At 52.3% G+C, this 1,573-nt stretch overlaps 1 protein-coding gene across 1 annotated transcript; it reads left to right on the forward strand.

The window, feature by feature from the left end:
- Window positions 1–324: 324 nt before the first annotated feature.
- Window positions 325–1,272, forward strand: LOC128098663 (40S ribosomal protein S2-like). The gene has a single exon (XM_052719973.1). It carries the CDS (start codon window positions 340–342, stop codon window positions 1,219–1,221), a length of 882 nt encoding a protein of 293 aa, XP_052575933.1. The 5' UTR covers window positions 325–339; the 3' UTR covers window positions 1,222–1,272.
- Window positions 1,273–1,573: the final 301 nt, after the last annotated feature.

Consider the following 1,573-nt stretch of genomic DNA (forward strand, 5'->3'; position numbering starts at 1 on the left):
TCCGAAGGAATTCTCCTTCTCTGAGGAAGGAGAGGGGTAGAATTGGGTTAGCCACTGTGCTGTACATTTACATAACTGAATATGGGGACCTCTGAGTGGAAAAGCAGGGAAGCTTTTCAAACAACCACATTTTTTTTTCCCTGTAAGAAGCTGGAAGGAAGGGTGGGGTGTGAGGGTGCATGCCTTTAATCCCAGCACTCGGGAGGCAGAGGCAGGTGGATCTCTGAGCTGGAGGCCAGCCTGGTCTACAGAGTGAGTTCCAGGACAGCCAGGGCTACACAGAGAAACCTTGTGTCAAAAAACTAGAGGAGGGCTTCTTCTTCTTCGGGAAAACACCAAATGGCGGACGACGCCGGTGCAGCGGGAGGGCCCGGAGGACCCGGGGGCCCGGGACTAGGAGGCCGCGGCGGCTTCCGCGGGGGATTCGGCAGCGGCCTTAGGGGCCGCGGTCGTGGTCGAGGCCGTGGCCGTGGTCGAGGCCGCGGGGCTCGTGGAGGTAAAGCTGAAGACAAGGAGTGGATCCCTGTCACCAAGCTGGGCCGCCTGGTTAAGGACATGAAGATCAAGTCCCTGGAGGAGATCTACCTGTTCTCCCTTCCCATTAAGGAATCCGAGATCATTGACTTTTTCCTGGGCGCTTCCCTAAAGGATGAGGTTCTAAAGATCATGCCAGTGCAGAAGCAGACTCGGGCTGGCCAGCGGACCAGGTTCAAGGCTTTTGTCGCTATTGGGGACTACAATGGTCATGTTGGTCTTGGTGTTAAGTGCTCCAAGGAAGTAGCCACTGCCATCCGAGGGGCCATCATCTTGGCCAAGCTGTCCATTGTCCCTGTGCGGAGAGGCTACTGGGGGAACAAGATTGGCAAGCCCCACACTGTGCCGTGCAAAGTGACAGGCCGCTGTGGCTCTGTGTTGGTGCGTCTCATCCCTGCCCCCAGAGGCACTGGCATCGTCTCTGCTCCTGTGCCTAAGAAGTTACTGATGATGGCCAGTATTGATGACTGCTACACGTCAGCCAGGGGCTGCACTGCCACCCTGGGCAACTTTGCCAAGGCCACCTTTGATGCCATCTCCAAGACCTACAGCTACCTGACCCCCGACCTCTGGAAAGAGACTGTGTTCACCAAATCTCCTTATCAGGAATTCACTGACCATCTTGTGAAAACCCACACCAGAGTGTCTGTTCAGAGGACCCAGGCTCCAGCTGTGGCTACCACATAAGGGTTTTTATACAAGAAAAATAAAGTGAATTAAATCTGCTAATAAAAAAAAAAAAAACTAGAGGAGAAAGAGGAGGAGGAGGAGGAGGAGGAGGAAGAAGAACCTGGAAGGAAGGGTATATCACCCTTACCCCATGTCCTCGTCTATTTCCTGTTGGTTTAACAAAATGCCTGAAGCAGAGTCTTTATGAAAAAAAGGTGTTTCTTTAGTACACAGTCCTAGGTGACCTCCTGGGACAGAATCTCCATCTCTAACCAAACTCAGGGTTTTTTCTTTTAACTTTTCTTTTAACTTGTTTATTCTATTTTTGAGTGTTTGGAGTGCATATGCACACCACGTGTGTGCCTGGTGC

The sequence above is a fragment of the Peromyscus californicus genome, unplaced genomic scaffold (assembly GCF_007827085.1).
Source record: "Peromyscus californicus insignis strain IS unplaced genomic scaffold, ASM782708v3 Scaffold_6__1_contigs__length_162567912, whole genome shotgun sequence".
Lineage (NCBI taxonomy): Eukaryota > Metazoa > Chordata > Mammalia > Rodentia > Cricetidae > Peromyscus > Peromyscus californicus.

What these genes read in the sequence shown, in the direction of transcription:
- LOC128098663 (XM_052719973.1), top strand. Translation starts at nt 340, where the DNA reads ATGGCGGACGACGCCGGTGCAGCGGGAGGGCCCGGAGGACCCGGGGGC.